Source organism: Canis lupus, chromosome 23 (genome assembly GCF_003254725.2).
Source record: "Canis lupus dingo isolate Sandy chromosome 23, ASM325472v2, whole genome shotgun sequence".
Lineage (NCBI taxonomy): Eukaryota > Metazoa > Chordata > Mammalia > Carnivora > Canidae > Canis > Canis lupus.
The window spans coordinates 26,373,000-26,395,252 of NC_064265.1; the positions used below are offsets into that span (position 1 = coordinate 26,373,000).

Here is a 22,253-nt window from a genome sequence, read left to right on the forward strand (position 1 = left end):
CTTTCCCCAGAACTAAAGTTCTTTATATTCTTTCTTTAGTGCATCTTTAATTTTGATAGAGTTTGCCAGATTGCCTTCTGTAGGGGATGAACCTTTTAAAAAAAGGATTTGTAAAAGACCTTTTAAAAGTCTTTTAAAATTAATTTTAATTTTCTAAGTGCTGTAAGAATATATTCTCTTCAAAAAAAAAAAGTGAAAAGAAAATTAGGGATATAGCTACAGTTACTTTCAGGTACCACACCACCCCTTGGTCCAGTTCCCATGCAGACCCTCTCCATCCCCCAGAGGTAAATCTATTATTGGTTTGGTGTGTCTCTTTGTCTGTGCCTTGGTAGATATAAACACATGGGAAATAAACATTATGGGAGTGTGTGTGTGTGTGGTTTTAATGCATACACTATATTGTGCTAAATGTCTATAACTTGATACTATGTCTTAGAGGTCTTTCCATGATGTGTATAATTTTATGTGTGTGTGTGTGTGTGTGTGTGTGTGTGTGTGTGTGTAAAATTTGAGTTTTACCATAAATTATTTTTCAGTAGTGCCTTTTTGACATTTACTTTCAGGAAAGAATTTGGGGTTTCATTAAATACCCAACTGTTCATTCAGGTGTGCGTGTGTGTGTGTGTGTAGTACAAAATCTTAATCTTTGTGTGTTTTTTTCCTCTCTTCAGATCTCAGAAAAGTGATCTCCACAATGAACGCTACATCTTGGAATTAGATTGCTGTTCCTCCTTAGACCACCTGACAGGCCAAAAACTCATCCCAGAGTTCATTAAGAAGGTGAGCCCTGTAGACAACTGAACAGGTTTGCAGTACAAACTGGCTGGGGCTAACTTGGTTAGTTCAGCCACACTTCACAGGCTGGGGCAGAGCCTGTGCCTTCTTGAATGTGGGTCTTTGAGCAGTCCTGCAAGGGTGCAAACCACCCCACCCCCACCACTACACACATTGCTCAGGCTGAAGATGACTTGGGAACATGGTAGCTTCCCCCCTTCCTGGGCAGGCAGGTCCCTGGACCTTGTCTTTTAAAGCTGTAGTGGCATTAATAGCTGACAGGCCTGTGGACCCATTGCTGGGACTCCCTTCAAACCTTCACGGTGGTGTGATAGCACCTCCAGCCCAGATCCCACCTTCTACTTATCCTGTGGGTCTTCATTGCCATGAGCCATCTTTCCTTCTAGTGTGAGAGCATCCCAGAATGCTGTATCCATTGGCATGCAGTTATATCAGGGAAAATTGCCCACTTGCAGGAGAATCATTCTCTGCCCAGAAATTGTCTGGTTTTGAACTTCTCTTCATGCCATATGAGGTTTCCTACCCGAATTGCAGGGTCCACTTTCAATGTGACATCTACTGCAGAAGGAATGTCCTTGCCCAAACTGGGGCTAAGTTCATTCCTCAATGCTTTTTTCTCTGTCACCCAGTCTTGCACAATGTTTGACAGTTCCCTATCCTGTAGAGGTGATTATGGTTTGTTTGAGATCTGATCTGTCAGTTAGTAAATTCATTAATAAGAAGTGATGGCCATCAACTTTGGACCAGAAATAGTACTTGCCTGCTTGGTGCTTGGACACAGAGAATGAAATAGCTGTGACCCCTGCCCTCATGTCGTCATACCTGGAAGGCAGACCCTGGAGGAGTGTGATGAGCATTACCAGCAGGGAAGCAGCAAGGCAGAGGAGCAAGTAGACACCATGTGGTCTGGGGAGGTCCCTCTGCACTAAGAAGGGATGAGGAGGAGTAACCTAGTGATGGGGCTGCCCAGGGAAGGTTGGGGAGCCCTACAAACAGAGGGAGCAGCATGTGTGAAGGTGTGGTGCAGGAGCAAGTGAGGGGAGTCAAAAAGATCAAGCTTTGGGAGAGAAAGGGAGTCTAAGGGATGGTGGTAGGGGCCAGGACTCTGCTGTAAATGCAGTAGAGGCTCTTCAGAGGATTTTTACAAAAGAATGAAATAATTATATTATCTTGTTAAATACCCAGTGACTTTTTTAAAGATTTTATTTATTTATTCATAAGAGACAGAGACAGAGACAGAGACATAGGTAGAGGGAGAAGCAGGCTCCCTGTGGGAAGCCTGATGTGATGCAGGACTCAATCCCAGGACCCCAGGATCATGACCTGAGTCAAAGGCAGATGCCTAACCACTGAGGCACCCAGGCTCCCCACCCAGTAACTCTTTTGTTGCTGTTCCCTTCCTGCCTCCCTCCCTTCAACATTTATTGAGTGTTCAGGCCTGACAAAGCCCTAGGGTTAGCCCCTCGTGTGTGTGTGTGTGTGTGTGTGTGTGTGTGTGTGTGTGTGGAGGAGCAAGACCTGCAGATTGGGAGTCACATGACATCATAGGTCAGTGTCTCTGATAATTTTACTAGGATGGTGGAGACTTTCTACTCTGGTGGAATTCAGATCATTATCTCAGAAATGTGGGTAAAAGGTAAATTTTGTTCACACATCTGTATAAATAGGGTCCTCTTTTGTGAATTGTTATAAAATGTTCTGATAAACTTGGGTAGTGATATGTTAGAGGTGGAACTTACCCCATGATCTGAGTACTGGGAAAAGTCATTTTAGAAATAGGCTTGTAAACAAGACTTGGAATGCTTGGAAGTTTTGAGGGCTAAGTGGGTTAAGATTAGTGCATGAGGCTCTGTGTATACTATCAAGTATCTCTTTTAAAAACATATGATCTGGGGCAGACCTGGGCAGCTCAGTCAGTTGAGCAGCTGACTCTTGGTTTCAGCTGAGGTCATGATCTCAGGGTCATGGAATCAAGCCCGGTGTCAGGCTCCACACAGAGCAGGGAGCCTGCTTGAGATTCTCTCCCTCTGCTCCTCCCCCGACACATGCATGTTCCCTCTCAAATAAAAAAATTAAAAATAAATAAATAAATAAATAAATAAATAAATAAATAAATATTTAAACAAATAAACAAACAAAAACCCCATATGATTTGGTACCTTCGTCTTAACCAAACAAGCTTACTGCATGACTGGCCTGTTACATTGTGCCCGTATCCGGTCTTGAGAAAATAGCCTGACTAGTGGGCTCTCAGATCCTGGTGTGTGTAGCATCTGTCATGCAGGTAGACATCTGTGTGGTATGTGTGTGTTTACATGCATGGGTGCATATCAGTTTTAGATGGTTCACTTTAGTATTATTTAAATAAATCATTGACACCTGCTCATTCGATGTTTCTTTTTTCAGAAAGAAAGTGGTTTTTGTTTTTGTTTTCGTTTTTGTTTTTTTATTTATGATAGTCACACAGAGAGAGAGAGAGGCAGAGACATAGGCAGAGGGAGAAGCAGGCTCCATGCACCGGGAGCCCGACGTGGGATTCGATCCCGGGTCTCCAGGATTGCGCCCTGGGCCAAAGGCAGGCGCTAAACCGCTGCGCCACCCAGGGATCCCTCATTCTATGTTTGTATAAAAATTGTTTTTAACATTTTGAAAATTATACACCCTAAAAAGTCCATGGTGCCATCCTGCTCCTGCAATATGCCTGATTAAACAAAAAGCATTGGGTCCAGACAGACTAGACAGTTTGCACACTAGGAGATTTCTAGGAGCTTGTCTTGGAGCTTGGAGCTTGTCTCCCAGAATCTCTCCCCTCTGTTCCTCTCAGTAGAGAGGTGATTCATGGTCATGGTCAGTGGGTACACATAAAGTTTTCTGCCAACAACTCAGGAGTCTTGAGATCATCCCACCATTTGTCCCTCACTGTCCACTGCAGCTGAGGGCACGACCTGGAAGGATCCAGTATTTCTGGCTATCAGTGTAGGATGTAGCTTTAGTTTCTCAGCCAGTGGCCATGATAGGCAGAAGAGGGACAAAATGATGGATCTGGGCCTCCTTCCTTCTGCTCCTCTTTTCTGTTGTTGGACAAGATTGCTGGAGAAAACACTGCTTCAGTGTGCAAAGAGTGGAGGGGAACTGAATGCCCCTCTCTAGGATCAACAGCTATTCCAGCTGATAGAAGAATTTTACATATGTGTAAATTTTTCTGTCATCACACAAGTAGAAGATCCTCAGAGCTTCCTGAGAAGAAATATGCTAAAAACCATTTGTGACTTTTCAGTAAATATTTAATGAATAGCCAGCCTGGTCCCTATTTGTATATATAGAGAGTGGTGACACTTGTTAATTGCCATTCACTTAGGCCAAGATGAAGCTGCGCCACTGGCGGCTAGAGTGTACAGTCATTACTTTTTATCTGGGTCATTATTTTGTGTGAAATAATGGCTCCTGTTCCTATGACAAGCAGATCCGTCTTACGATGAGATGGTAATTAACTCATTTTGTCATTGTACCATCACACAGGATAAGCTCATATTCTCTGCATATTAGAATTAAATTCAAAGTGATTAGATTTTTTTTCTTAAGAACAATGGCCCGGTATTATTTTTCCACTGAATGTTTTAAATTAGAAGGACTTTGGGATAGAGAACATGGATGGAAGGAGGGAAAGAAGATTTCATTATTTTCCACAATTAGGAAAAATAAAATCATCTGTATCTGTGTCATGTAAAATTAGCTGAAGGTGCCATAATTTACAGGCTCTCTCCATCATGATTTTCCACAGAGGGCGAAGGGAATTATATAAAGATGACTCTGTTCCTTTCAGTGTGGTCTGATGATTTCTCTGAGCACTTTAGCTGCTCAAATTAAATCTGGGCTACTGCGTTTTGTTTTTCCCCTCTTGTATCCTGCTGTGCTCCATCCAACCAGCCCTTTATATAAATTATTTATTATGGACCACAGAACATTTAAAGGGCAGATTTATGGGCAGGCTTGGGGAGACTGTGTGTTCCAAGTCCTAGAACTGAATGCTCCAGGGACAAAGAGTCTCAAGGCTGTTGGAGAGCAGAGGTGCCGCCTTTGCTCCTTTGAGACAAAGGTTTGGCTGCCAGGTACTTCCGGAGCCTGTCTTGTGTGGCTAGTGGATGTGTAGGGCCCCTTGGAATTTCCTGCTCTTCAGAGTTCCCAGAGGATTGTAAAGAGACAGAATGATGTCAGATAAAGGGCTTACATGTTCATCTTCAAATTCCTTTACATTCTTTGGAGCTTCTTGGGAAAGTGCTCATATGTTTGGAAAGCCCTTTGATGATTCCAGAATCATTGCATACATTTTCTGGTTTATGCTTCACAGTAATTTTGGTCAAGGGGTCACACTGGCAGTGGTGGCTCCCTTTTAGACAGGAGGAAAGAGCTCCGAGAGGATGACAGATTTGCCCAGGGGCTGAGACTGTGCAGCCTGACCAGGTCTTTCTCCAAGAGAGGCGCCAACGGGTACAGTGGGACTTGGGTGGAGCAGGAAGGTTCTGTGGCCAAATGGGAAGGTTTTGGAGAGGGGTGGTATAGAATGAGGGTCCTGAAAAGTGAGGGATGGATGGAGGGGTGAAGCAGACAGTACTGGTTTTGGTAAGGATAGGAGTGTGGAATGAAAGCTCAAGGCTGAGAGTCAAGTTCTGTTTGGCTGGAGTTTGGGATGAACAGAGGGAAGAGGGAGCCTGTTCTGGGCAGGGTTCTTTTAATTACGTGACATAGAGCCGTACTCAAGCCAGCTAAGGTGCAGTACATCAGATAGGGTTTCCTACAAAGATACAGAAACTGGCTGGGAGCCCCTGCAACAGAATACAGGAAGGTACCTGCCATGCCCAAGAGGAAAAGAGAGAGGAGGAAAAGATTAGGCGCTCTGGTTGTATTATATGCTGCTGGTCCATATTTATGTATTTGCAGGTTTTATTTGAATTTTATTTATTTTATTTTTTAATTTATTTGAGAGAGAGAGAGAGAGAGCTCGCACGCAAGCAGGGAAGAGAGAGAGAAGCAGACTCCATGCCGAGCAGGGAGCCCGATGCAGGGCTTGAACGCAGGACCCTAGGATCATGACCTGAGCCAAAGGCAGCCGCTTAACTGACTGAGCCATTTTGTTTGAATTTTAAGTGGGATTTCACTGCACAGAGGGAATCCTTCTGTGTGCCAGGCAGACCCTGTACTGACAGACTTTACACACTCTGTACTCTTAACTCTCATCTCACCCCCTCTGAAGGCTTATCCCTGTTTTGTAGGTAGAGAAACTGAGGCACAGAGAAGCTTTATGGTTTGCCCAGTTACAACTGTGAGAGCCAGAACTAAGGTTTGAAGCCAGCCTGTCTGACCCAGAGGCCACATCCATGATCATCGGGCCATGCTGCTTCTTCTGGGTAGTGCTCAGGGACAGAGAGGGGCTGTCTCAGCTGGAGGAGAGGTGGCATAGAAGGCAGACACAGATTGTAGAGCACCTCGGAGGCCTCCCCTCAGTGGAGACTGGGTCTCTAGGCCTCACTACCCATTGGAGAAAGCCACACTCCCAGCCACTGTCCAGGTGAGACCTCAGGGGTTTTGCCCTCAGGCCCTCCGCTCTGGGCTCTGCCCCTTAGGGTCACTCCACTTTATGATGGAGGGGTGAGCACTGACCCGCATGATCTACCTAGAGCTAAATTTGTCTTCTCCTGGACCATGGAGACTTCAGAATGTAGGTAGTGGAGGGGTCGTGAGGCAGATCCCTCCCTGCCTTGTCCTTTGGGGGCCAACTCATCCTCAGAAATTCAGTAGCTTGGATTAAGCTAGATGCATTGCCCTTTCAAGAACCAAATGGTGCTGCTTAACATCTTGACCTAAAGAAAAGAACCTGACAGATCTTTAAAATCTAAGTGGCTTCTTTTAATGAAATGGAAGATCCCAAATCCCCAGGATTATGAAAGTTTGCCTCTAGTATATAAATGACTCATCATTTGCTTTTCTGTCTGATTGCTGAGCATTAGGGCCTCATTTCTACAAGTGGAGTGCAGAGTTTAATTTTAATTAGTGTAAGACACCGATTCAGAATGAAAGGAGAAATATGTTAAAAAGGTTTCCCTTAATCTTCCCTACACCTTCACCTACCCCCAAGCCAAGCAGATTGTGACATTTTATTTTTTTTATTTAAAAAAAAATTTTTTTTTATTAAAACTGCTGAAGACAGGGAACCATCTTTAGGCCTTTCAAATTGCCTGAATGTGGCCCTTTAACTCAAAGACTCTCAACGAGGTGCCCCTTCGGGACCCCCAAAGCAACCAAAAGTGAGGGAAGCCTGAGCAGGTGTGTTTTGAAGCAAAAAAAGAAGTCTCTCTAGTAGATTCAGATCTGGAATTCCCTACTACCCGCCCCCCCCACCACCCTCCAAACACACCACCTTGGGTTGAAAAACCGTGGCTTTAGCCAAGTCGAGAGGCTAACCCACTCAAAAAATCAGATGGACCGATTCTATTTCACTAAATTGAATGTATGTTCGAAACGAAGCAAGTTCTGGGAAACGAACTAGAGGTGGTGGAAGGGGAGGAGGGTGGGGGGTGGGGGTGAGTGGGTGACGGGCACTGAGGGGGACACTTGATGGGATGAGCACTGGGTGTTATTCTGTATGTTGGTAAATTGAACACCAATAAAAAATTAATTTATTAAAAAAAAAAGATTGTGACATTTTAAAAAGGTATCTGGCAGGAGTGGGGAAGGAATGAAGGCAAAATAGTGTATAAATGAGCATGTCCTCAGAGTGGAAGAGAGAGCGGGGATGGGGGGATAGGGTGAAGGGGCAGGGAGGGGAGGGGGGAGAAGGGCAGAGAAGAGGCCAGAGGTGACCTGTGAGGTGTTGCTGGTGGAGAGGGCTATCTTGTTTGCTGTTGTGTCTCTAGAACTTAATAAACATTTATCGAGGGAATGGACAAATTAAAAGAGAAAAACAGAGGAAGAATCACTAAGATCATATCATAAAAGGGGAGGGAGGAACCTAAAATAACACTCAGGTGACTCAAATGTGAAGTATGGTCACTTGTGAAGATGGAGAACTCTGGGCTTGAGGAACTATTCAGAGCTAGGGAGGTAATGAGATTGATGATGGACATGTTAGGACTGAGGGACTCATGGGACACTCAAGGAAACATTGCAGAAGACAGTTGTGGTTGTTGGGCTGGAATTCAGTTGTCTGAGGTGCACATGCTCTAGAGGCCTACAGGGTGGAAAATGACAAGAGACAATGAAGTTCAGGTGGTTATCTAGGTGCCACATACCCACCTCAGAGGGGCAGCTGCCACCTAGAATCAACTCATTATTCCCAGGTGGAAGTACCAACCCAATTGTACTTCGGTTGCCTAGTCAATTTGCTTTGTTTTAGAGAAGTTGAAAATGTTTTTTTATTTTCTTACTGTGAAGTCTCTTGGTTTTCCCAAATAAGCTAATCAACCAGTTTAAAACTATAAAAGCTAGGGGTACCTGGGTGGCTCAGTCGGTTAAGCATCTGCCTTCAGCTCAGGTCATGATCTCAGGGTCCTGGGATCAAGCCTCGCATGGGCTCCCTGCTCATAGGGGAACCTACTTCTCCCTTTCCCTCTGCCTACTACTCCTCCCTCCTTGTGCTCTCATATTCTCTAATAAATAGATAAAATCTTATAACTCAATCAATCAATAAATCTGTAAGGCTAGATAAGTGTTTTTCAAATTATCTGTGGTGGAGGACCAGTTTTTGTTTTTTTTTTTTTATTTGGTTTGCTCTTTTTCTAGTCTATTAAATGATACTTTTGAAAATACAATAAAAACATGGTGGCTAGAAAACTGTCTACCTGCTCACTCTCACTTCATGTGCATATCTTGTCATGGATTGTTAACAAAAAGTCAGTGGACCAGCAATGGCTGAGGACCACACTTTGAGTAGCCACTGGTTGAGGTGCCAAAGCCATGGGACAGGATGGAGAACCTGAGAACTTGTTCTTGGAGAGGGGCAAGAGAAAAGCACCGTGGTGAGAGCTCTGGGGAGGACCCAGAGAAAAAGAAAGGACTTCTATGAAGCAAGGGGAGAAAAGGAAGAACATGATGTTACAGAATCTGGGGGAAGAGAATAGTATAAAAGCAGGAAAGAGGTCGAGTCAGAAACCACTGGTTAGGTGGCCCACCGGGTTTGGTCACCAGAGTCTACTGGTAAATCTTGCAAGAGCAGTTTTCAAGAGTTGGAGAAGGCAGAGGCCTCCCTCCATGGGTTTAAGAGTACATGAGTTTGGAAAGAGCAGAAGTGGTGTTTCAGACAGAGTACAGGTGGAGGAAGTTTTGTTTGCTTTAAGTAGGAGTGAAAAGATACCAGTAGAGAGGAGAAAATTAAAGTCATAGGTGAGTTAAAGAGGGAGGCAGGCCAGGGGTGGGGGGTGGCGGTGAGCCCACAGAGTAGTCATCGGCTGTTCCTCAGGCTTGGGGAGGTGGTAGGTGGACCTCATAGGCTTAGATGCTCAGAATGGAGAAAAAAAAATGTAGGCCCTGATGTCTGAAGGCCTCTGTTTTCTTATCGAGCGACTCTCCTGCCCTAGCCCCTCTTGATCCTCTGTCTCCTGCTATTTTCTTTGGCCTGCCACCTTCCCGTTCTGTCTAGGGAAGTAAATTGAAGTTAATCTGAGCCTCCAGGGAGAGAGGGGGCCTATGTTTGTCTTGATCACTCTCCAAGAAACAAGACAAATTCTTGTGCTTCATTGTCTCTCTGCATGAATCCAAGACCCAGTAGCAGTGAGCCAGAATCCATTCATGCTCCTTTGAACAGATCTTTTGATGACCCCTCTATGGTAGTGTCTAGGAGTACCTTAGTGAGCCAGTACAGATAATGTCCCTGGTCACATGAGTCATACAGTGCAGCTGAAGACACAGACACAGAGCAGGCTGTCAGTGATGGAAGTATCATCACAAATGGGTAAGTGCTCTAGGGCAGAACATAGTAAGGGACCCAGGCTGGCAGTGGGAGGAGGAAGCGGTCCATTAAGAAGTGGTGTTTGCACTTTGATCTAAGGGGTCAAACAGGTGAAGAAGAGTCAGGGTTAGTGGTTATTGGAATAGCTTGGACAAAGGCCATGAGGAGGATGGAGCATGTTTGCTGCAAGGAATAGGAAGGAGGCCATTGTGATTTAACCACAGAGAAGGAAGGGTAAGTGCTGCATGAGGAGGCTGGGGAGGTAGGTAGGGTTCACCTATAGGCTCAGGATTTGGATCTTATCCCAAATGCAATAGAAAGCCCCTGGAGGGGGCAGCTCTGGTGGCTCAGCGGTTTAGCGCCACCTTCAGCCCAGGGGATGATCCTGGAGTCCTGGGATCGAGTCTCATGTCAGGCTCCCTGCATGGAGCCTGCTTCTCCCTCTGCCTGTGTGTCTCTGCCTCTCTCTGTGTCTCCCATGATTAAATAAATAAAATCTTACAAAAAAAAAATAGAAAGCCACTGGAGAGTTTTGAGAAGAAGCTAAAGAGTGATACCAAATGTATACTTTGGGAAAAGATGTGAAGATTGGATTGGGGGCAGGAGTAGATGCAGTTAGGACATTGTTGGAGTATTACTTTATAGACATTTAGAGATTGTAGCTTAAGCTTGCAGTCAGGGTAGAGATGTGGAGAGGTGGTTTGATTTAAGAACTATGGAGCCATACAGCTCCCCAGGGTTTGGGTAATAGGGTTTAGGGATTGGGTAATAGGGTATGGCAGAGAGGGAGGGGACCGGCTGGTTTGGCCTGTGCAACTGGATGAATAGGGGTCTTTGCTGAGATCAGGAAGACTGGACCAGGACATCAGTTCTGGGCTGGAGACCCCGGCTGGCAAATGCTAATTGAAACTTGGTCATGGATGAAATAACTGAGGAAGGAAGGGAGCTGAGCCCCAGGGAATTCCAGCCCTGACTGCCATGCAGAGAAAAGAGGCAGAAAGGAAGTGGCTCAAAGGTTTGAGGGAAATTCAAAAAGAGTGGGTGATGGAGGTGGAGGGTGTCTCAGCATGGAGGGGTTGTCAACCGTGTCGGTGCCCTAAGACTAAAAATCAGAACTAGCCATTGACCCCATGATCGTGCTGTGGTCATGAGGTCATTGGCAATCTTTATGGAAGCTGTTTTGGTGGCCTCTCCCCCTCCAGCATGTATTTTACAAGGCCTGTTCCAAAATGTCTTTGGGTTATAATTAAAAACCACTGTCCTTTACCCCATAGGATTCATGTGTGTTTCTGTGTTCCTAAGATGGTTCTGACATTTCCAGTCTTCCAGGCTTTTTTTTTTTTTTTTTCACTTTTAAATTTAAGATGTCCTTTCTTTCCATGGGCTTGCTGAATTATCTTCATTGTTCTCCTTAATGCAATTTTTTATTAAGCGACTGAATTTGAATACCTGACTAGGGGATTAGGACTTGCCCATATGAAGCATCACAATTCTCTGTAATTTTTAGCTTTTGCAGCACATATCACATGAAATAATAAAATAACCAAACTTGTAGGTAAAATAGAAATAAAATTAACTTGGGATTCCTAAAAATGGCATTTACATGTGCCTAGAACAGAAAGTGGCCTGTTGGGGACTCTGTGGGCAGCCCGTGGCTGTCAGGCCTTCATTCCTTTGTGGTCTCTGCAGAGAAATTGCCCTAAAACCAAGGAATCAGAAAAATATTCTAGAAGCTAGTGAAGCAGACAAAAGACTGGAGGGGAAATAAGATGCTCCAAGAGAGGTGCCATGAATGCTTTGTTCTAGGGAGAAATTCAGCCTGGTTGTCATACTTCTCAGGATACTTTTCCACCCTCCTGGGTGGCATTTGGCCTGTGGCAGGCTAATAGCTCTTCCATCCCCACTTGTTGGTAGGAGGCTGATGATGCCAGGGCGCACATAACTTTGCCTGAGGCCGGATGTTTGGTTGGCTGTAGGCCAGCCTGGGAGGTCCTGAAGATGAAGGAGATGGGTACTTCTCCAAGACACAGCTCTGGCCACAGGACACCTGAGATATACCTTGCTGTCACAGCTACTGAAATAGTCCTCAGAAGAAGTCTGGTGATGGATGAGCTCCGTTAACCACCAGGTTCTAGTTCCAATTGCCTCTGAACTATGCGTGTAGCAGATAGTAATGTTCCTTTAGGGCTGAGGGTGAAGCAACAAAGAGCCAAAGATTTGGAGTTTCTTCCTTCTAAGCCAGCGCTTTTTGATAATGTGCCCTTCCTGTAATACTCCTCAGCAAAAGAGGCTCTGTGGTCCAGTGTGTTTGGGAAACATGCATGTTGTAAATCCTCTTGGAAAAGTCGTGATGCTCCTTAAAAGAGTCAAGATTCTGAAAAGGTCTGCAGTCAGAAACCTGCTTACTTACCTTACCTCAGCATTTCTCAAATATAATTTAAGAACTTTCCCCTTACTTCTCCTCTTTCCCAAACACCTGTTTCTATACCACCATGGACAATTGCAGGTAGTTAGCAGCAGCGGGGTCAATCTCCTTTCTTTTTACAGGGGATTCCTAACATTGTCCCCCAACTGTACATGACGGCAATTGCTCACAAGAGTGAAGGACTTTATTGCGTCTTATTGCACTTTCTTGGTTCTGCTAAAATAAGTGTTTATGCCCAGATACTTGGTGTTTTGTAATCTTCCACGAAACCTCTAATGAAGGGGAAATCTGGAGCAGAGCAATTTAAAACTCCCTCCTCTCTTTTGTCACTCCAGAAAGACATGTGCTCAGCACCTCTGTCATTCTTGTTGCTTTTTAATAACACACATGGCAATCTTCTAACACGTAGTCAGCAAAACTAGGTCATTGGATTTGTTGACAGCTGTAGAATCATAGATAGTGTTTGCTCTGCTGTCTGGGTCCGTCCCCACTTATCTGACTATGGTCCTTTAAAAGAAGCACTGGTTTCTTAGGCATGTTTCCCCTTGTCTCCTTCCTTTCCCCCACCCCCATCCTGCCCTCCACCATAGTTGTTAATCAGATCTTCAAATATATTGGTTTTCCAGCTTTGATTTCTCATTCTCATTTTATCTCTCCCCTATAGTCACTAATCAAAAGTGGCATTTTATTCCTTAGCAGTGCTGTCCAATAGAAATATAATTTCAGCCACCCATGTAATTTAAAATTTTCTGGTAGCTGTGTTAAAAAAGTAAAAACAAGGGTGAAATTAATTTTAGTACAATGTTTTATTTAACCAAGTTTAGTACTATATTTTATATATATAAAATATATATGGATATATATATATATATATCTCCAGAATACTATGTTTTCAATTTATAGTGAGATATTTTATTTTATTTTAATTTTTAAAGATTTTATTTACTCATGAGAGACACAGAGAGAGAAGCAGAGACCATAGGTAGAGGGAAAAACAGGCTCCCTGTGGGGAGCCTGATGTGGGACTCGATCCCGGGACTTTTGAGAAGGCAGAAACTCAACCACTGAGCCACCGAGGTACCCCTGTAATGAGATATTTTATATTATATTTTTTTCCACAAGTGAAATCTTTGAAATCTGGTATATATTTTACACTTGTATCACATCTCAATTTGGATGCTAACTTTCCAATAGTTAAAGTGAAATGTCCTACAAAATAAACTTGTGTTTAATAGAAAAAATATTTTCTACTCCTTCACTTTTTAAATTTAAGTTGAAGTTAATTAAAATTCAGTGAAATGAAAAATGCAGCTCCTTAATTGCACTAGCCACATTATGAGTGCTTAATGGCTAGCCACATGTGGCTAGTGGCTGCTGTGTGGACAGCATAGTTCTGCAGGGTTTGTTTATTTAAATAGTTTCAGTTCTCCGTGTTTTCCAGTTGACACAAAAATTTGGTGGTTATGAGTCTTGTCAGCCACAAGGAGCAAGGAACAATATCAGTATATAGCATATATTGGATAAGAGAGGACAGTTTCCCATGTGGGATGATCCAGAACACAGTTTGGAGCCAACTTTACAGCCATTTAGGAATATATTTGAAATAATTAAATTTCTGTTTATAATATTAATTATTAATTTAGTTATAACTGCCCTTTTTTAGATATATAAAATATATACATTTGGAAATAATACTTTTCTCCCCATGTTTATATTCCACAAAACACTTTTTATTGCTACACTTCTTATGTATCTTTGCCTTCAGTGTCTTTATCATCACCAGAGTGAGTTTTTGGGCCATCTAAAATAAGGTTTCAAGTTCATTATATTTACTTTCATCCAAATTGTTTGGAATTCAGCACTTTAAAAATTCATGAGTGATGCCATCTCTAGACTTACCCTAAGTCAAAAATACTCATTTAGCACTAGGATAGTTGTTTTTTTTCTTATCCAGTTCAGAGGTGAATGAGAAATCTCTGTAATGCAACCCCTTACTCTGCATTGCCCTTTTTAACAACTCTCTTTTTATTAACTATAACATAAATACAGGATAGTGCATAAATCTTAAGTGTACAGCTCAGTGAGTTTGCACAAAATGAATGCACCTGGGTAACCAGTACCCAAGTCAAGAAATAGAACAACCCAAAGCCGTCCCTTTGGCCACTCCCATTACTTCTCCCCACCTTCTCCCCAGAGATAGTCTGTCTAATTTCTAACACCAAAGGTTAACTTCGCCTGGTTTTGAATTTTACATGGAATCTCTCGTAAATGGCATTTTTTTGCTCAGCACTCAACACTCAACACTGAGCCACATCAGGGTCCTGGTAGTTTGTTCATTTTCATTTGTGTACAGAATTTGTACATTGTTTTTAAATTTTTAAATTTTTTTAAAAGATTGTATTTATTTATTCATGAGAAACAGAGAGAGGCAGAGACACAGGCAGAGGGAGAAGCAGGCTTCCTGCAGGGAGCCCGATGCAGGACTCGATCCCAGGACCCCGGGATCTTGCCCTGAACCAAAGGCAGACTCTCAACCACTGAGCCACCCAGGCCTCCCTGTACGTTGCTTTTTTAAAATGCAGTCTTTAAAGAAGCATGAACACTGTAGCACCCAAAATTTTGTTTCATGCCACAGGAATTATTTTAAATTTTGTTAAATGTGCTTCCCTCCCTCTAAAAAATTAAGTCCATCAGATGACTTTAATAAAGGTCCCAAGGCAGTTTTGATTAATGTGTTTTCCCTAGTAAGCATTTTGTTGTTCAAAATAAAGTGACAGAGCGCCCTTATATTGTGAGAAACTTTGTAAAAGTCGGCCAGTGTGTGAAGTAATTAAGTTCCCTCCTTCCTGAGAAATAACAGTTTGGAGGGTAAGACCCAGGGTATATCCAGGAGATGCAGGGTGTGATTATGTATGAGGCGGTGTATCTCCCCCTTCAGCTTACCGTGGTGAAGGGCCTCATGTTGCCGTTGCTGAATACTGGTGTCACTCTTGACAGGGGAGATGATTTGTATGGACCTTCCTCCCCTGAGATATCTGCTTGGCTGACTTCTTCACTTCCTATCTCTGCTCAAGTTCACCTTCTCGTTGAGCCCACCCACCCTGCCCACCATTTTTAAAAGAGCACCTGATGGGCACCTGGGTGGCTCAGTCAATTAAGCATCTGCCTTCGGCTCAGGTCCTGATCCTGGGGGCCTGGGATCGAGTCTCACATGAGGCTCCCTGCTCCTCGGGGACCCTGTTTCTCACTCTCCCTCTGCCTCCTCTCTCTCTCTCTCTCTCTCTCTCTCTCTCTCTCTCTCTCTCAAATAAATAAATAAATAAGCAAACAAACAAATAAATGAATAAATAAACAAACAAAATCTTGGAACCCCCCCTTATGCCTTGCCACTCCCCAGCCTACTGATTCCCTTCACTCTTCTCTATTTCTCTTATCTGTAGCTCTTTTTGACTCCCAGAGATACTTCACTGTTTTTACTTAGTATGTTTATTGTTTCTTGTCTCTTGTTCCCATGCCAAGAAGAGAGTAGGTCATATAGCAGATGCTCGGTACATATTTATGGAATGAAGAGAGCGAGAGCCCGTGGATTTCTGGGGCTCGAACGGTATCAGCATCGTGTAGACAGATGCTTTCAGAGGTAATGCAGCGAAGATGAAGTAGACAGACGTTCACCCGTTTTCTCTTTTCCTGTAACTTGCAGGAGCTTTTTCCAGTGTTCAGGGTATTTGAAACCTGTTGAGTAAAACCCTTTCTGGAAGCGATTTGTGAAGGTTCTTGTGTCACCCGTTTCTGCTTCATACTTCTCGGCAGACACGTTTACAAATATGGAAATTGCTGTTCTCACCGGGAAGGTTTCCAAAGTGGCATGCGTGCATATATATATATATATATCTTTCTTTCTTTATGAGATGGAACATGTTTTGAGTGCTAATTATGCACCGTCAGTGAACACATGTGGTAGCTGACGGGTTCACAGCACAGGCTGAACTTGCCCGCGTGCGTGGCTCAGAGGTGCTGGACGCCCCTGCTCGGCGAGACCTCCTGTCTGCCAGATTTGTGTGGGATCCAGCACAGACAATGAACGTGGGAATCTGGACAGACCTCGCGGCGGCGTGTGGAGGGTGGGGTGTCTCCTCTAAGAAATGGAGTTTATCCTGCCAAGCGCTTAGGCTGCCTGTTTTATCTTCCTCTGCAAGTGGAAGGTTTCACTTTGATTGCGGATCATGTGGACTCTCCGAGGGTCTTCTGCCTTTGGGAGAATTCCCACTCATCCTTCTCAGCATTAGGATGAGCTCTGCACATGGCTTGGTGGAGGAAAGCACTTGGACACAAAGTACTCCTTTGCTGAAATTGCCTTGCCTCCTCAAGGAGAACTCTGGAACTTTTTAAAAGCCCAACTCCAGAATTTTGTCCTGATTCCGGTAAAGGAAACCTGCTAGTAACAGTCATTTAGGCAAGGCATATCACTTTCCTGAATTTGTTGTTTCCTTCTCTGTAAAATGAGACTTTTGCACATTGGCGATCTCTAAATATTCTGCGATTTTATGGTGGGTCTGAGTTGGGATGATTTCCCCCGTCAAGGAGGCATATTGGGGCAAGATGGCGGAGGAGTAGGGTCTCCAAATCACCTGTCTCCACCAAACTACCTAGAAAACCTTCAAATTATCCTGAAAATCTATGAATTCGGCCTGAGATTCAAAGAGAGACCAGCTGGAATGCTACAGTGAGAAGAGTTCGCGCATCTATCAAGGTAGGAAGACGGGGAAAAAGAAATAAAGGAACAAAGGCCTCCAAGGGGGAGGGGCCCCGCGAGGAGCCGGGCTGAGGCCGGAGCGAGTGTCCCCAGGACAGGAGAGCCCCGTCCCGGAGACGCAGGAGCTGCACCGACCTTCCCGGGGGAAAGGGGCTCGCGGGGAGGTGGAGCAGGACCCAGGAGGGCGGGGATGCCCTCGGGCTCCCTGGGACAGTAACAGCAACTGCGCACCCAGGAGAGTGCGCCGAGCTCCCTAAGGGCTGCAGCGCGCACGGCGGGACCCGGCGGGACCCGGAGCAGCTGAAGGGGCTCGGGCGGCGGCTCCGCGGAGGGGGCCTGCGCGGCCCCGGGAGCAGCTCGGCGGGGCTCGGGCAGAGGAAGAGGCTCCGTGCGGAGGGGGCTGCGCGGTTCCAGGAGCAGCTCGGAGGGGCTCGGGCGGCAGCTCCGCGGAGGGGGTTGCGCGGCCCGGGAGCGCGAATCCACCAGCGCAGGCTCCGGAGCACAGGGCGCCGGGACACAGCCCAGGATCCCGCCTCCCCCGGGACAGGCAGAGGCCGGGAGGGCCCAGGACAGCAAGGACGCTCCTGCCCCAGCTGAGCAGAGCAGCGGCCCCGCCCCGGAGCCTCCAGGCCCTGCAGACGGAGTTCCTGCCGGAGCTGACTCCAGGTTTCCAGAGCTGCCCCGCCACTGGGGCTGTTCCTCCTGCGGCCTCACGGGGTAAACAACCCCCACCGAGCCCTGCACCAGGCAGGGGCACAGCAGCTCCCCCAACTGCTAACACCTGAAAATCAGCACAACAGGCCCCTCCCCCAGAACACCAGCTAGATTGACAACTTCCAGGAGAAGCCAAGGGACTTAAAGAACACAGAATCAGAAGATACTCCCCGGTGGTTCTTTTTTTGTTTGTTTGTTTTTGTTTTTGTTTTTGTTTTGTTTTGCTTTTTGATTTGTTTCCTTCCCCCACCCCCCTTTTTTTCTCCTTTCTTTTTCTTTCTCTTTTTCTTCTTTTTTTTTTTTTTTTTTCGTTTTTTTTTTTTTTTTCTTTTTCTTCCCTTTTTTTTTCTCTTTCTCTTTTCTTTCCTTCTTTCTCTCCTCTCTTTTTCTCTTTTTCCCAATACAACTTGCTTTTGGCCACTCTGCACTGAGCAAAATGACTAGAAGGAAAACCTCACCTCAAAAGAAAGAATCAGAAACAGTCCTCTCTCCCACAGAGTTACAAAATCTGGATTACAATTCAATGTCAGAAAGCCAATTCAGAAGCACTATTATACAGCTACTGGTGGCTCTAGAAAAAAGTATAAAGGACTCAAGAGACTTCATGACTGCAGAATTTAGAGCTAATCAGGCAGAAATTAAAAACCAATTGAATGAGATGCAATCCAAACTAGAAGTCCTAACGACGAGGGTTAACGAGGTGGAAGAACGAGTGAGTGACCTAGAAGACAAGTTGACAGCAAAGAGGGAAACTGAGGAAAAAAGAGACAAACAATTAAAAGACCATGAAGATAGATTAAGGGAAATAAACGACAGCCTGAGGAAGAAAAACCTACGTTTAATTGGGGTTCCCGAGGGCGCCGAAAGGGACAGAGGGCCAGAATATGTATTTGAACAAATTCTAGCTGAAAACTTTCCTAATCTGGGAAGGGAAACAGGCATTCAGATCCAGGAAATAGAGAGATCCCCCCCTAAAATCAATAAAAACCGTTCAACACCTCGACATTTAATTGTGAAGCTTGCAAATTCCAAAGATAAGGAGAAGATCCTTAAAGCAGCAAGAGACAAGAAATCCCTGACTTTTATGGGGAGGAGTATTAGGGTAACAGCAGACCTCTCCACAGAGACCTGGCAGGCCAGAAAGGGCTGGCAGGATATATTCAGGGTCCTAAATGAAAAGAACATGCAACCAAGAATACTTTATCCAGCAAGGCTCTCATTCAAAATGGAAGGAGAGATAAAGAGCTTCCAAGACAGGCAGCAACTAAAAGAATATGTGACCTCCAAACCAGCTCTGCAAGAAATTTTAAGGGGGCCTCTTAAAATTCCCCTTTAAGAAGAAGTTCAGTGGAACAGTCCACAAAAACAAAGACTGAATAGATATCATGATGACACTAAACTCATATCTCTCAATAGTAACTCTGAATGTGAACGGGCTTAATGACCCCATCAAAAGGCGCAGGGTTTCAGACTGGATAAAAAAGCAGGACCCATCTATTTGCTGTCTACAAGAGACTCATTTTAGACAGAAGGACACCTACAGCCTGAAAATAAAAGGTTGGAGAACCATTTACCATTCGAATGGTCCTCAAAAGAAAGCAGGGGTAGCCATCCTTATATCAGATAAACTAAAATTTACCCCAAAGACTGTAGTGAGAGATGAAGAGGGACACTATATCATACTTAAAGGATCTATTCAACAAGAGGACTTAACAATCCTCAATATATATGCTCCGAATGTGGGAGCTGCCAAATATATAAATCAATTATTAACCAAAGTGAAGAAATACTTAGATAATAATACACTTATACTTGGTGACTTCAATCTAGCTCTTTCTATACTTGATAGGTCTTCTAAGCAAAACATCTCCAAAGAAACGAGAGCTTTAAATGATACACTGGACCAGATGGATTTCACAGATATCTACAGAACTTTACATCCAAACTCAACTGAATACACATTCTTCTCAAGCGCACATGGAACTTTCTCCAGAATAGACCACATATTGGGTCACAAATCGGGTCTGAACCGATACCAAAAGATTGGGATTGTCCCCTGCATATTCTCAGACCATAATGCCTTGAAATTAGAACTAAATCACAACAAGAAGTTTGGAAGGACCTCAAACACATGGAGGTTAAGGACCATCCTGCTAAAAGATAAAAGGGTCAACCAGGAAATTAAGGAAGAATTAAAAAGATTCATGGAAACTAATGAGAATGAAGATACAACCGTTCAAAATCTTTGGGATGCAGCAAAAGCAGTCCTAAGGGGGAAATACATCGCAATACAAGCATCCATTCAAAAACTGGAAAGAACTCAAATACAAAAGCTAACCTTACACATAAAGGAGCTAGAGAAAAAACAGCAAATAGATCCTACACCCAAGAGAAGAAGGGAGCTAATAAAGATTCGAGCAGAACTCAACGAAATCGAGACCAGAAGAACTGTGGAACAGATCAACAGAACCAGGAGTTGGTTCTTTGAAAGAATTAATAAGATAGATAAACCATTAGCCAGCCTTATTAAAAAGAAGAGAGAGAAGACTCAAATTAATAAAATCATGAATGAGAAAGGAGAGATCACTACCAACACCAAGGAAATACAAACGATTTTAAAAACATATTATGAACAGCTATACGCCAATAAATTAGGCAATCTAGAAGAAATGGACGCATTCCTGGAAAGCCACAAACTACCAAAACTGGAACAGGAAGAAATAGAAAACCTGAACAGGCCAATAACCAGGGAGGAAATTGAAGCAGTCATCAAAAACCTCCCAAGACACAAGAGTCCAGGGCCAGATGGCTTCCCAGGAGAATTTTATCAAACGTTTAAAGAAGAAATCATACCTATTCTCCTAAAGCTGTTTGGAAAGATAGAAAGAGATGGAGTACTTCCAAATTCGTTCTATGAAGCCAGCATCACCTTAATTCCAAAGCCAGACAAAGACCCCGCCAAAAAGGAGAATTACAGACCAATATCCCTTATGAACATGGATGCAAAAATTCTCAACAAGATACTGGCCAATAGGATCCAACAGTACATTAAGAAAATTATTCACCATGACCAAGTAGGATTTATCCCTGGGACACAAGGCTGGTTCAACACCCGTAAACAATCAATGTGATTCATCATATCAGCAAGAGAAAAACCAAGAACCATATGATCCTCTCATTGGATGCAGAGAAAGCATTTGACAAAATACAGCATCCATTCCTGATCAAAACTCTTCAGAGTGTAGGGATAGAGGGAACATTCCTCGACATCTTAAAAGCCATCTATCAAAAGCCCACAGCAAATATCATTCTCAATGGGGAAGCACTGGGAGCCTTTCCCCTAAGATCAGGAACAAGACAGGGATGTCCACTCTCACCACTGCTATTCAACATAGTACTGGAAGTCCTAGCCTCAGCAATCAGACAACAAAAAGACATTAAAGGCATTCAATTGGCAAAGAAGAAGTCAAACTCTCCCTCTTCGCCGATGACATGATACTCTACATAGAAAACCCAAAAGTCTCCACCCCAAGATTGCTAGAACTCATACAGCAATTCGGTAGCGTGGCAGGATACAAGATCAATGCCCAGAAGTCAGTGGCATTTCTATACACTAACAATGAGACTGAAGAAAGAGAAATTAAGGAGTCAATCCCATTTACAATTGCACCCAAAAGCATAAGATACCTAGGAATAAACCTCACCAAAGATGTAAAGGATCTATACCCTCAAAACTATAGAACACTTCTGAAAGAAATTGAGGAAGACACAAAGAGATGGAAAAATATTCCATGCTCATGGATTGGCAGAATTAATATTGTGAAAATGTCAATGTTACCCAGGGCAATATACACGTTTAATGCAATCCCTATCAAAATACCATGGACTTTCTTCAGAGAGTTAGAACAAATTATTTTAAGATTTGTGTGGAATCAGAAAAGACCCCGAATAGCCAGGGGAATTTTAAAAAAGGAAACCATATCTGGGGGCATCACAATGCCAGATTTCAGGTTGTACTACAAAGCTGTGGTCATCAAGACAGTGTGGTACTGGCACAAAAACAGACGCATAGATCAGTGGAACAGAATAGAGAATCCAGAAGTGGACCCTGAACTTTATGGGCAACTAATATTCGATAAAGGAGGAAAGACTATCCATTGGAAGAAAGACAGTCTCTTCAATAAATGGTGCTGGGAAAATTGGACATCCACATGCAGAAGAATGAAACTAGACCACTCTCTTTCACCATACACAAAGATAAACTCAAAATGGATGAAAGATCTAAATGTGAGACAAGATTCCATCAAAATCCTAGAGAAGAACACAGGCAACACCCTTTTTGAACTCGGCCATAGTAACTTCTTGCAAGATACATCCACGAAGGCAAAAGAAACAAAAGCAAAAATGAACTATTGGGACTTCATCAAGATAAGAAGCTTTTGCACAGCAAAGGATACAGTCAACAAAACTCAAAGACAACCTACAGAATGGGAGAAGATATTTGCAAATGACATATCAGATAAAGGGCTAGTTTCCAAGATCTATAAAGAACTTATTAAACTCAACACCAAAGAAACAAACAATCCAATCATGAAATGGGCAAAAGACATGAACAGAAATCT

The 22,253-nt window shown here is 43.8% G+C and overlaps 1 protein-coding gene across 4 annotated transcripts in view; it reads left to right on the plus strand.

The window, feature by feature from the left end:
- RFTN1 (raftlin, lipid raft linker 1) overlaps nucleotides 1–22,253 on the plus strand; it is a 207,064-nt gene that overhangs the window by 106,440 nt on the left and 78,371 nt on the right. For all 4 annotated transcript variants that reach the window (XM_025448729.3, XM_025448728.3, XM_049099568.1 and 1 more), the window contains one exon: nucleotides 675–783. In XM_025448729.3, coding sequence (XP_025304514.1) covers nucleotides 675–783 — 109 coding nt within the window. The remainder of the gene's footprint in view (nucleotides 1–674; nucleotides 784–22,253) is intronic.